At 44.0% G+C, this 11,230-nt stretch overlaps 2 protein-coding genes across 8 annotated transcripts; both read left to right on the forward strand.

Annotated features, from left to right (window-relative positions):
- The first annotated feature begins 106 nt into the window (after nucleotides 1-106).
- slc2a1c (solute carrier family 2 member 1c) lies at nucleotides 107-8,896 on the forward strand. Of its 7 annotated transcripts, none has more exons than XM_088312709.1 (13): nucleotides 136-254; nucleotides 360-452; nucleotides 1,698-1,845; nucleotides 2,906-2,979; nucleotides 3,913-4,011; nucleotides 4,076-4,236; nucleotides 5,189-5,429; nucleotides 5,503-5,665; nucleotides 6,504-6,688; nucleotides 7,424-7,525; nucleotides 7,607-7,708; nucleotides 7,885-8,088; nucleotides 8,166-8,896. In XM_088312709.1, exons 4-13 carry the CDS (start codon nucleotides 2,965-2,967, stop codon nucleotides 8,343-8,345), a joined length of 1,452 nt encoding a protein of 483 aa, XP_088168835.1. In that variant the 5' UTR covers nucleotides 136-254; nucleotides 360-452; nucleotides 1,698-1,845; nucleotides 2,906-2,964; the 3' UTR covers nucleotides 8,346-8,896. The 7 variants fall into 7 exon arrangements, with proteins under 7 accessions (XP_088168799.1, XP_088168835.1, XP_088168844.1 ...); XM_088312718.1 differs by having other exon boundaries at nucleotides 2,909-2,979; XM_088312664.1 differs by having other exon boundaries at nucleotides 1,698-1,841.
- A 771-nt stretch (nucleotides 8,897-9,667) lies between these two features.
- LOC148342931 (T cell receptor beta variable 3-1) lies at nucleotides 9,668-10,947 on the forward strand. Its single transcript, XM_088312764.1, has 2 exons — nucleotides 9,668-9,790; nucleotides 9,866-10,947. The coding sequence occupies exons 1-2, from the start codon at nucleotides 9,748-9,750 to the stop codon at nucleotides 10,294-10,296; spliced, it is 474 nt and encodes a 157-aa protein (XP_088168890.1). The 5' UTR covers nucleotides 9,668-9,747; the 3' UTR covers nucleotides 10,297-10,947.
- Nucleotides 10,948-11,230: the final 283 nt, after the last annotated feature.

Below are 11,230 nucleotides of genomic sequence, written 5' to 3' on the forward strand. Positions count from 1 at the left end.
CATGAATGCTGCGGCGCCAGGTGGCGTTATTGTTTGAAGCTGACATGCAATTAAAAGGTGCACTTCACAATCAATGCTAATAACTTCCATGTGCGGCGGGAAAAAAAAAAAAAGTAACGACAAAGACACTCTCAGTTTTCGATGTGATGTTCAGGTGAGACTTCGAAGCCGCGGATGTTGTCGGCGCGTAGTGGCGTGGTTTGGGGGGGTTGAGCTGGCTTCGCTGATGAAATTGGAGCCACGAGGCAGCTGCGGTACATCTGGCGCATCCACGGACACATGTGGCACATTTGACTCGCGGTGTGAAGTTCAAAAGAGTTTTGGTAATGACACATGCACACGCCGTGTGGATTTCACAGGTGCCGACTGGAATTGGGGCTCGTGACCTGATGTCAAGTCAATTTTATTTATCTAGCGCCAATTCACAACACAAGTCCCAGGCACTTTACACGGTGAGCAGGTCAAGAAACGCACTCCTTATATCGTCGCAGTTCGGAGGAATCCCCGCGTCTAAAGAAATGATCACTTTGTAGGATATAAACAAAAACCACCATATTGCGTTAGTGTTCTTTAAGTTGGTACCTTATATTTCTATTTTATACAATTGCACATCAACACAAACGCAAAATCATGTTCAATCGCTAATTTATCGTGCTAAAAATTTGCTATTTCCAAAGTCGTTCATGTCAGAGTCCGGTCACGTCAACCTCGCGACCAGACTAACCCTAACCCAAAAGTGACCCATTTTCGGTTCAGTCTTCTTCCTAAAATTTTTTTCAACGGTCTACGAGCCACACGTGATGCAATAAATAAAACAATGAGTTCTGATTTTCAGCTAATAATTTAACATTTAATTTTTCCATTTTTTAAAAACATTTTTTTCTCCTGTCGCCAGCTGGGAGTGGCGCATGTGTGCATTGAAACACTTAAAAATCACATGACACGCCTTAAGAAGTAATTGGAAAGGGCCATTAGCGCCGGTTGGGGGTCAGGGTCGGTTACAACCTGCCGAGGGGTCAAGCCGTTGCCGTGGCCTGGGGGAGGTCAAAGGTCATGTTCCAGACATGCATAAACTGCGCTAACAGCTTGCGGGTGGTTGCGCCGTTCTTTCCACTTTGAAATGCGGACGACGACATGAATGGCCGACGTGATCGAGTATTAGCGCTTCTTTTGATGTCGTCTGTGCTTCCTTTCTTATTTCTTCGGTATTTTCCGTTTGTACGTCCCAGTTTATGTCCTGCGTGCTTGCCCTTTGATTCCACAGCATTCTCTGCACCTAGCAGAGCGCCAACGTGTCAGCAAGCGTTCGCTAATTAGCATTAGCCTCTCATGTGTCAACCGCACTCATTCGAATGTCAGCGTTTTCATTTCCTAGAAAGACGCAAGTCCTAAATAATCTCCATGCAGTCGACATGGTCGCATCTACGCAGCAAAACCAAACAACCTCGCGCGTGTCGTGTCTTATGGTTAAAAAGGGCCTTGGGGATCAGTTGCGAACGCTCCGCCAAAGTTGCGGCGGGACAAGCAAACTGATCCCGGGTCAGGCCCTAAAACAGGTTTCGGATCAGCTGTAACATGGGAAGCTTCGCAGGAGGCCCTCGGCGGTTATTTTATCAGGTCGGCCATAAATTCAGCGACTGTGTGCGACTTCATCAGTAGACAAACTGGTCCGGTAGGTGTGTGTTTGTGTGTTTCAGGGGTGGAGTGCTGAGCCAAGAACACACTTGCACTTGAATCGGATGAAACGAGGATGGCATCGGGTCGGAGAGAGTAAATGATAGTGTATACAAAAGTGATTTTCCATTGTGATTACCTCGGACGAGCTTTACTCGGCAGCGCCGGTGAGTGAGTATCCACATTATTCATCTGGTTGAGTGATTTGAGTCATTTTTCCCTGGGTTAGGTTTCCCGTAGCGTGGGAAGATGATGGGAAACAATACTCACGATTTTGATTGCGATTGAAATCGCGATTATTAAAATGATTATTCATTGATTTCAATACTTTGTATTTAGTCTGCGACTAAAACACAAATAATCTAAACTATCATCATAGCCTCTCGCCCATTCATCCCTGCACACTTAACACTTCATACTTGATCACGATTCTTTTTGTCAAGTACAAAATGAACTCGTAAATATCGGGAAATTCCGGCCTATTAAATTTTCAGTCTACAACTTTGACTTATTATTACAATTCTTGGGACTTGCTGGGCAAACCCGGGATTCCGGGGATTGTATTTCATGCCATGTCGTGGAAGTGTATTCGTAGGACATAAGAAAAACTAAATAAATCTTTGTATCCTTTGAAAATTAAATCTTGAGAGGATAACGGGTAAGTAAGTTAGTAAGAACTTGGGTAAAATAAGATATTTTAAAATGACAGCAATTGAAAACAAAAACAAATGGCGGCTGTATCAGTTGGTTTTGGCCTCTAGGGGGCAGTGTGGTGCTGTGCATGCATGGAAAATGAAAACAGAACAAGTTGCGATTGAACTCCGTTTTTCACAGATGCAGAAGAATTGATGCCTTTGAGCAACATTCTCTTACCTAAGTGTGTTTGCGCAACATTTGTGTGTGAATATTCATTATTTGAAGAACTATCACTCCCAAAGTCGATGCTAATTTTCTGTGGGCATCTGAGTGGGATTCTACATTAACATTAGCATAAGCAACGTTTTACAACCGAAGCACATTTTGTATTCAAACACACAATTTGTGTAGTTATTTTTGCTGAGGTAAGTTTTATAGTTTTACAGTATTTTTAGAGTATTTCAAAATTATGTTTCAAGTCAGGATTGTGGCCCGAGTGTGGATTTCAAGATTAGCTTGGTGTTTCAAGATCATTGTTCCCTCGCGGAGGTCTTTGAATTGCAATGGGTGATCTTGTACTTTTTTGTTTCCCCAGCAGTCAATAAATGCATTGTGATCATCAGGCGGGAGACGAACCTCATCTGAAGCTGCCAAATGGCCTTTCAGGAGGTTTGTGTCGTCTTCTTCTTTTTCACCCGCCAAACACGTGAGAGCAGAACACTAACACTTGCTTGATGTAAATAGGAGTCAACATGTTAGCGGTGTGTGAAAATACTTGACTGCACCTTTAACCCCCAAGACCGTCCATACTGTCGTGTCCTCCACGACTATGTGCATAGCAGCGGCCACGGTTTTAAATCCTAACTCCGATTTGAAACCCCAAGATTGCCTTCTGCCTGTATTTGAAACACTGAACTTCATTTTAATCATTAATCCAAGTTTGAAACCCAAACTCAACCCTGAAACATTAATAAAAATCTTAACCAGGGCTTTAAACCCTAATTGTAAAATCTAACCTTTAATTGAAACATTAACCCTTGCTTCAAACCATATTTGTAGACCCCAGACATTGTTTGAAGTCTGAACATGGGCTTGAAACCCAAAAAGGGGCGCATCTTCAGTTTTGTCCTGGGGACAAGTCTACATTACAGTGTTTCGGTCCACGTTCCATCGCTGGGCATTCTGGCGGATGGAGGACTACAGTGAGGGCACACCTGATAATTTGGTGAAAAGAGAGTAGACTGTATTTTGGACTACCTAACAGCAGGTCTAAGGTGTGGCGCAGGTGGTGTAACACGTTTTTTTGCGGATTTAAACGCGCAGTCAGATGGATTCTTAGCTCCGTGGACGTGTGTGGTGGATGTCATCATATTTCTCTAACTTGAAACTAACCAAGCCTTCAACGTCTCATTTGAAACCATAACCCTGTCTGGAAACCTTAGTCCGATTTGACACTCTAATGTGAAACTAAACAAGTCCCAAGCTAGATCATAAAGTCTTCTAACCCTCTTTTGAAAACTGTTACCGTTGCTTGACAACACCTACACTGACAACCATTCATTGACCAACAGTTGCCCGTCATGCTTTCTCCGTGTTTTCCAGTGCCATCTGACGGCCTCACTCTTGATCTCGGTGGTGGCAGCCATTCTAGGCTCGTTGCAGGTGGGCTACCATACGGGGAACGTCAACGCTCCTGCCAAGGTAAGACAGACCCACCGATTGGAGGGAGGCTTTTACAAACAAATGACATCATGTCTGATTTTAGATCATCGAGGAGTTCTTCAACCAGACCTGGAGGGATCGATATAACGAAACCATGTCAGACCACAGCCTCATCCTGCTGTGGTCTCTCTCGGTCAGCATTAAGGACTTTGGAGCCCTACTGGGCTGCCTGGGTGTCAAATGCCTGGCAGACTGTTTTGGACGGTGAGAATGAAATGCCAAGGTCCCGTGTCACAGGCCTATGTGGAAGGTACGGATGGGAGGGAGGCCCAATTTCCCAAGAGAGTATCTGGAGCATAGTGGAAATCCGGGACTTGAGTTGTGAAGTTTAATTTTCAAAAACTCCATTGGAATATTCTTCCCGTGCATGCATGGGTTTTCTCCTGGTACTCCGGTTAAAGACCCCTGCTCTAAATTGTCTCTTGGTATGAGTGTGAGCGTGGATGGTTGTTCGTCTTTGAGTGCCCTGCAATTGGCTGGCAACCAGTTAAGGGTGTACCCTGCCTGCTGCCCAAAGACAGCTGGGATAGGCTCCATCGCCCCTTTGACCCTTGTGAGGAAAAGCGGAACAGATAATGGATAAATCTATTGGAATAGTTTTAGAAGGACCCCTGGAAATGGTCAATGACCTATAAATCCACCCATCCATTATCTGAACCGCTTGTCCTCACTAGGGTCACGGGGGTGCTGGAGCCTATCCCAGCTGTCTTCAGGCTGTAGGCGGGGTATGACCTATAAATGGACACTTAAAATAAAAATGGCTTTTATGCATGGCCTCCTTAGACTTGTTTAGTGGGACTACTCATGTCTACCAATTTTCATTTGGTAAAAGGTATCTGCCTTCAGGGGGGCGAATATTGAAAACCTCTTGTCGTAGGACCTCTTGAAATGGCCACTTTGAGCCAAAATGGCAGACCTTGTGTATTCTTTTTGGGAAAGGCTACTTAGGCCTATTTTGTGGGTCTACTCATTATAGACATGTCTACCAAATTTCATGCTACTAAGTGAAAGTGGCTTTGGGGGCTGAATTTTTTAAATCTCTGTCTCAGAGGTGTTTGTATAGGACCAGCGTAAAAGTCCAAAGTACTCACTTCTCCGGGCAATTAAATGCTGACTCTGATGTACCTAAATGGAATCCTCATCTTGCCCCCTCCAGGCGCAACTCCATCCTGATCGTCAACTGCCTATCGGTGGCGGGGGCATCTCTGATGGTGGTGTCCAAAGTCAGTGAATCATTTGAGGCGCTGATCCTGGGCAGGCTGCTTTTCGGGCTCTTCTGTGGCCTGGTGATGAGCCTCAATCCGCTCTACATCCAGGAGGTGTCCCCCACTCTATTGAGGGGCGCCTTCGCAACCCTCAACCAGGTGGCCTTCGCCTCAGGAATCCTGCTGGGCATGGTGAGGTAGACGCAGATGTACGGATGTTGGAGAGACTAGATGGGGGCGTAAAGGTTTACTGGGTTGGTTCCAGGTGTCGGGATTGGAGACCATGCTGGGCACCAAGGAACTTTGGACCATGATGATGTCCTTGTCCCTGATACCGGCGCTGTTGCAGTACCTCATTCTACCTTTTTGCCCAGAGAGCCCTCGATACCTGCTCATAAACAAGGGGCAGGAGAGCAAGGCCAACGCTGGTGCGACAACCCTAATTTACAGCCCTATTCCTAACTTGAAAGCCCAACCCTTGCTTAGAAAACCCTAGTTCAAAACCTTAACCAAGCTTCAAACCGTAACTGAATTCAAAACCATAAAATTTGGAGGCTTGAAACTGTAAATTGAAAGCCTATTCCTTGTTTGGGAACCTTAACAGAGATTTGAAACCTTCATTTGAAACCACAGCTTCAGTTTAACCTGTTTGAAAGGGGTTATAAACTTCAAACCTAATTTAAAACCTAAAGCCGGGTTTGAAAAAAAAAAAATTGAAATCCGCACCGTGTCTTGGAACCGTCATTTAAAACTATACCGCGAGTTTGAAACCTTAATGCAGGCAGACATGAACCAATAACCTAGTTTAAAACAAACAAAACAAAAACAACTCACATTATCTTGAAACCCACAATTTAAACTACCCTAATTTAAAACCCTATCCCTAACTTTTGCTTGAAACCTCAACCCAGTTTTGGAACCTAAAACTTGAAATCCTTCGCGAATCTCGAATCAATACATTTAAACCCTAACCCTGGTTTGAAACCATAATTTGAAACCATGTCCCCAATTTGACACCCTAACCCAGTCTTGAAACCCTAACTTGAAACCATAACCCTTGTTTTAAAGCCCAGGCTTTGTTTGAAACCAGTTTGCATTGCCTACCGCAATGCAACCTCAGAAATGAAAAGTGGTCAATAAGTAAGGTTCAGTTGTGAACTCAGTAGGGTGCACCACAAAAAGTGGTACCTGGGTAAACAAAACTGGACCACGACAGTAGCCTTTTGTTCTGACAGTGTATCTAATTCCAATGTGACCTTCCCGCAGCCCTGCTCAGACTGCGAGGATCTCCCGAGCCGGTGCTGGCCGAGCTGGAGGAGATGAAAGGTGAGGCCGCGCACACTCAAGCGTCCGTCGGCGTCTTGGATTTTTTCTGCAAGCGAAGCTACAGGCAGCCAATCGTCATCGTCCTCTGTGTCAACCTGGCCAGCCAGCTGTCAGGATTCAACGCGGTAACCCCTCAAAATGTGGCACAACACTCCAACTTGACACATATTTAACAGCGTAACCTTGGTTTGAAAACTTCATTTAAAAGCCGATTTGGAGTTTAAAATATTGGTTTGAAACCTAAATTTTTGTTTAAAACTCTAACTTGGAAAGCGCAAACTGAACTCCTGACTCAACAACCCCTGGCTTGAAACCGTAATTTGATACCCTAACCCAGCCCTGAACACCCTCACTTGGAATCCTACCCCAAGCTGGAAAGCAAATAATTTGCCAGTCCAACTTTGGTTAAAAACCCAAACCTGGCTTGGAACCACAATTTGAAAACCTCACTTTTGTTTGAACCCAAACACTCGTTTGAAATATAAAGTTTGAATTGAATTTGAAACCCTAACCCAGGCTTGAAGCCAAAATTTGAAACCCTAACCCTGGTTTGAAAGACTACTTTGGAACCCAAACCTGATCTTGAAAGCCTAATTAAAAACCTTACCTTTGTTTGAAACCCCAACCCTATCTTGAAACCTCAACCTTTCTTTGAAACCTTAAATCAGGCTCGAAAGCCTCAATTGAAACCCTAACTTTTGGTTTAAACCCTACCTTGAGCTTGAGAGTCCAATTTCAAACCCTGTACAGTTTATTTTTTTAAAACCTTAACCTCTCTTGAAACGTTCATCTGAAACCCATGCTTTTATTTGAAACCTTAATCCTGTTTTGAAGGCCTAACTTGAACTTTTGTCTTGCAGATCATCAACTATTCCACCAGAATGTTCCAGGCTAATTTCGAGGAGGCCAAGTACCTGACTTTGGGCGTTGGTGCCGTCAACGTGATCTTCACTTTGGTGGCCGTGAGTCCACGTCGCCAAAGTTGCCACCATCACATCAAGTCCTTCCGTCACTTTTCTACATTCTTCATTTTCCTTCTTCAGTTCTTCCTGATGGAAAAGGCCGGAAGAAGGCGACTGCTCCTGATCGGCTTCATCATCATCGCCGTGTGCAACCTCCTGATGACGGTCGTCGAGTGTGTGGTGGTAAGAATCCAACCCAATCGTTCCACTTTTAAATGAACCGTCCGTGAATCATATCTCAGCCCACGTATTGAGATGGCGTATCGAATCATCTTTCATTAGAGCGATTCATAACTCAAGTGAAAAAGGAAGTCATAGGAACCACCAAAAAGTTTTCATCCGTGTCCTCCGTGCAACAGCAAATGGTGCCCCAACTGAGGAGCATTCAAGTCCTGCTGGTGTTCTGCCTGATCTCGGCGTACGAGCTCGGGCCAGGCCCCATCTCCTGGTTCATTGCCGGCGAGTTGTTCGACCAGCCCAGCAGGTCCATCGCCATGGCCTTCGCCAGCATGCTCAACTGGGGAGGGAAGTTCCTCCTGGCGCTGCTTTTTCCTCCCTTACTGGTGAGTGTCTAGTCCACATCGTCTGGGGCGGAGTTCTTCTCCTTTTTACCACAATAACGTCTGTCTCTGGCACGCAGAATGCCATCGGCGGCTACTCTTACCTCCTCTTCATGGTCATGGCTGTGATGGGCTTCGTCTTTACCTGGTTTCGAGTTCCCGAGACCAAGGGTCGCACGTTTGACGAAATCGCAGAGGAGTTCCGGGGGGCGGAAAACCTCCCTTTGCACAATAAGAACGGATTCAACACCTTCACCTAAGTGAACCTTTGGTGTATGTCTCCGTATGGTTTAAAAAGTTGGCGGCTCACCACAAGGTGGCGCCATTTGTTTTTGCCAACCGTCCAAAAATGTCCTCTCACTCCCCTGGACGTACTCGAAGCCGGGAGGTGAACAGAGGAACTCATTAAAGACTCAAAAACTGTTAACTGGAACTTTCAGGCCCCATTATCTCAATAGCTTGGACACATTGCCACCTAGTGGTTGGAAGTATGAGCACCATGCAAGATTCATTTGGTAGTTTTGAAATTGTTTTGGAGCAGACAAGAGCTTGTTTTGTCCCAAACTCAATTAATTATTAAGCGCAAAGCATTGATAAAATGAAAATTGCAGAGTAACTGCAAAGTGACTTGAAAAAGTGAGGTGATGAGAAGAAGTGATGAAATGTTTATCTTTTGAATATTTAAAAGACAAAAGCGGCATGGCGGCTGAAAACATTTTGGAGTGTTTCAACCGGTTGATGATGACTGGATGACAAAGCGTGAGAAAGAGACACTGAAATGAGGAATGCAAAGAAGTGATACAACAATGTGACAAAGAAGAGACGGAATCAAATAAAGAGACACGCTGAAGCGTCACAAGTACAGCCTGAGTGGAATTTTTGGAGCCTGTGTTGATATTGGGGCCTAAAAGAAAAAAGCCGATATCGATTCTCACAACATTAACAATATACGTTAACACAAAATATAAGAAAATGAAAATAAAGCGACTTAATTATAATGCATTGCACATAAAAGTTTCGCAAATATTTAATCTAAATATTTTTTTAAAAACGAATAGTATAATTAATTAATTAATTTGTTCTACGCAGCCCTCCAAGCCTAAACACGGCACTTGGATTAATGTTGTGTTCTGAATTAAGTCGCAAAATCAGCCTATTCTTATTAATTTTACGAAGCGCTCATTTTTCCAACTAACTGTTGACTGAAAATGACATCACAGTTACTTCTTTCTGAAGTGATGACCAATCACACAACATTGCGTGATGATTTACCATCTTCAAGAAGTTTGCTAATGCCAACTCGTGTCGGAGCCATGATTCATGCGTGTCCTCTGCTTGATCTAAAAAAGTAATTGCTACTAACACATTTAATTTTTCTTGATTTATTATTTTTTTCACCATTTCTTTAAGCCAGAAAGTGACTTGGTGATTCTATAGTAGTAAACGCTTATACAAGTGAAAGACCAAAGATCAATACGTACCACTAGAGGGAGCCAAATCCCACATTTTGAGAATTACGGCGGGGAGGAGCAAACATCAGTCAATGAGCATTCTGGGTACTGTTCCTTTTGATAAATGGAAATCTGTCACACCTTTTCCGGAAATCCAACTACATCTGAAAGGACTGAACTAGCAACGTGGAGCTCTCACATTTCAGCTAACATGATCCTGACTGTGCTCATCCTCATCCTGCTGCAGACCAAAGGTAAGGAACCAGGAACATCCAAGAGAAAAACCACAGGGCACTGCTTAACACCCCGTGTGTTCTTCTTTCCTACAGCAGCAGCATCAGACGGCGTGATGGTGCACCAAACACCGTCATTCCTCATAAAGAGAATCGGGGATCGCACTGACAATGAAATTAGCTGCTCGCACAGCATCACGGATTACGATGTCATCCTCTGGTACAAACAAGATCGAGGTGTCACTATGGAGTTTTTGGGCTATCTCAATCAGAGATACCCTGTGCCTGAGAACCACGTGAAAGGGAAGATCAAAATTAGCGGAGACGGCCGCCAAAGGTCCAACCTGATAATCGCCAACTTGAATTTAAACGACAGTGCGATGTATTTCTGTGCAGCTAGCACGGTGCAGCATATTGTACCTTCACTCGTCACAAAACAGGCAACCATCGCTTATCTGGGTTTAATATCAAAACCAACACCTGCGGCATCCGGCTCCATCGCTAGGCAGTGTGAATTCTCAAAATAGCTTCACAAGGCAAAAGGGCATCCAAACGGCGGAAACGACAGCACAACCAAGTCCGGAGAATCAAATTGCTTGTTCATTAATCTTGTATCGTAGTTGATTGAGAATTGACCAGTGAAAATCAGACATTGCTTTTGAATCGTGCTTTCATACAATCATTTAAAAAAAAAAACTGATGAAACAGGCCTGAACCCCTAAAAATGACATTTCAATTGAAATAATTTGATTAAAGGTGTGTCCTCTAATTCGGTGGTCCCCAAACACCGGGCCGCGGAACAGTACCTGACTGCAAAGATACAAAAAAAATAAATAAATTGCAGTTGACACATGCTAACATGCTAATTGTCTCGTTCGCATTCCGCCAATATCAAACACACAAGCTAGCAAAATGAGACCAAAGCTGAGGAACCAGGAACATCCAAGAAAGAAAAAAAACATGACACTGCTTAACACCCCATTTATTTTTTCCCACAGCAGCAGCGTAATGGTGCACCAAACACCGCTGTTCCTCATAAAGAAACCAGAGGAACGCACCGCACCGCCAATGACATCCAAACGTCAACACGATAACACAACCAAGTAAATGCAATCAAAGTGATAGTTGATCAGAAACAGAATCACATTTGTCTCCGGTTGTATGAGCCACTCAAGTATTGCTCAACAAGCAACAATGAAACAAAAGGACATTTGAGAACAAACGGTGCAGCAACACGTGTAGACTGAAATACAACGGCACTCTACTATATTCTTTATTCTCTGCCAAGACAAGACTTCTAGGCAGGACACGCCCCGCTGCTTTAAGACTGTTGCTGCGTCCAGGTAAGTGTAGCGGTAAGAATTGGCCTTAATGCTTTTCCCAAGTGGTCACAATGTGCATTGAATTGAATGAGAACGTGTGACATAATTCGGTTTCATTATTTAAAAAAATAAATAAATA

The sequence above is a fragment of the Idiotropiscis lumnitzeri genome, chromosome 1 (assembly GCF_059441095.1).
Source record: "Idiotropiscis lumnitzeri isolate Australia: NSW breed Sydney's pygmy pipehorse chromosome 1, RoL_Ilum_1.0, whole genome shotgun sequence".
Classification (NCBI taxonomy): domain Eukaryota; kingdom Metazoa; phylum Chordata; class Actinopteri; order Syngnathiformes; family Syngnathidae; genus Idiotropiscis; species Idiotropiscis lumnitzeri.